At 46.1% G+C, this 1,802-nt stretch overlaps 1 protein-coding gene across 1 annotated transcript; it reads right to left on the bottom strand.

Moving 5' to 3' along the window:
• Positions 1 to 524: 524 nt before the first annotated feature.
• LOC143300262 (protein Tob1-like) lies at positions 525 to 977 on the bottom strand. Its single transcript, XM_076613857.1, has one exon. The coding sequence runs from the start codon at positions 975 to 977 to the stop codon at positions 525 to 527; it is 453 nt and encodes a 150-aa protein (XP_076469972.1).
• Positions 978 to 1,802: the final 825 nt, after the last annotated feature.

Genomic DNA, 1,802 nt, shown 5'->3' with positions numbered 1-1,802 from the left:
TGAGTAAAGTGGATGAAATTTGACCCATGATATAAAACATTGCGATAAGGCTAAATGAACAATTATAATGTACAGGACGGAAGGCGACTGCTAATAGTTGTGTACCTTTGTTAAAAAGAACAGGAATTACAGTACTTTCTTTCACAGTTAACTCTCTTTGCCTCATGCAGCCTACATGTCTTATCCATCTCTCAGCATCACGTTCTGTCGTACAGGCAATAAATGAATACAGAAAAATACACTACAAGAAACACTCACAATGGCAGAGAGAAAAAAGACAGACGCAGAATCATAACGATTGGGAATTACTGCGTCATTTAGAGTTAAGAAATGTCCTGCACACATGAATACGTGCACAGAATTATTCACAATGTCGAGACGATCTAGTGCGATAAAAACACAACTACAGAAAAAGAACAAAACTAAAAGAGCTAAAGCTAACAGATCATTTTGCACAACAACTTTATGACAGAATGAGAAACCGGCCGTTTACTCACCCTTGGACAGCAATGTAGAGACTGTCACTAAACACTCGGAGGACGAGTGGAGCACGGAGAACTGCCTCCAGATGAACTGGTCCCGGATTCAGAATCGGAGGTGGTCTCCGTGATGGACGACCCAGAGTACAGCACCCCCACGCTCCCCGCACACCCGAATCTGTAGCTGACCTCGCATGGATCCACCCAGATCGCCAGCTCTTTGGGGAGATGGTGCCTGATGTCCTGGATCTGTCTTGGGTCTAGGTAGGCGTCGTTCAGAGCGGCACTCAGTATCGGGTCTATTTTGTTTTCAGACACGACTATGCAGCGGTAACTTGAACCTTTAAATGGTCTATCGCTGTACCAATGGTTGAGGTATTTCTTGTTCATGTGGTCTATAAGGCACAGTCTGAAACTCAACAGAGCGTTCCAGGGCACGTCGGCTTTCTGTGCAAAACCAAGAACGAAGTCTACGGCACAGTTGATTTCTTCCTTCATCTTTTTTTTTTCTTCTCCCCGAGATCACTGACCACAAATCTCTGACTGGTAAAGCTTCTGGACAAATCGATCACAACTGAAGGCACAATACTAACAGTAACTGTTTCAAGTTCACTTCTTTATACCCGAAACTTACCAAGTCACGTGAGAGCCTGTGGCACCTGTCAATCCACATAGCCCCCCTCCCCCACACCCCCACCTAGTGAATAAGATTCAATGAGCATTGTCAACCATTGATCCTTCAAGTTTGTTGTGACAACATGACTGAGTGGACAGAGAGGAGGTTTTTTTTTTTCCATCTCAGACCCTATGCAGAATGCAGAATGCTGGTGATTCGTTCGACCCCAACGACCGAGACCAATCCTGGTCTCGGATCCAATACAAAGACAGGCTTGTTGAGAGCTGGTCAGGTGAAACACTCGAGCAGTTAGTTAATAGCCAGCCGTCACAAACACCCCATCTACACTTTCGAAAAGCGCCGCCGGTAACGTTAAGTGTTTCGTGTCACCTTTTACAACTTCATAATTACAGGCTCTACCCTCTCGACCCCACCCATCCCGTCTCCCACCCCCTAACGCCTAGCAGCATCTGTTGCCCCTCAGCAGATGGAGACAGGTTAACACCGCAGAACACACCCCTCAAGGTATCGACAGTCTGTCACAATTAAAGAAAACACCACTGAATGAATGGCCTCGCTCGTTTTCTGGGGAGAAACGAACAGAGACTGGACTTCGAGTGTGCTGGCCTTGGGGCAGTAGCTCTGAAGGAGCATATAATTATATTGTCTCCATTCGTCATTGACTCAAGACCTTCGTGTTTCCCGCT

This window comes from Babylonia areolata, chromosome 26, assembly GCF_041734735.1.
Source record: "Babylonia areolata isolate BAREFJ2019XMU chromosome 26, ASM4173473v1, whole genome shotgun sequence".
NCBI lineage: Eukaryota > Metazoa > Mollusca > Gastropoda > Neogastropoda > Buccinidae > Babylonia > Babylonia areolata.
The sequence above is the reverse complement of the archived record's forward strand: the minus strand, read 5'-3'. Positions and strand labels throughout refer to the sequence as shown.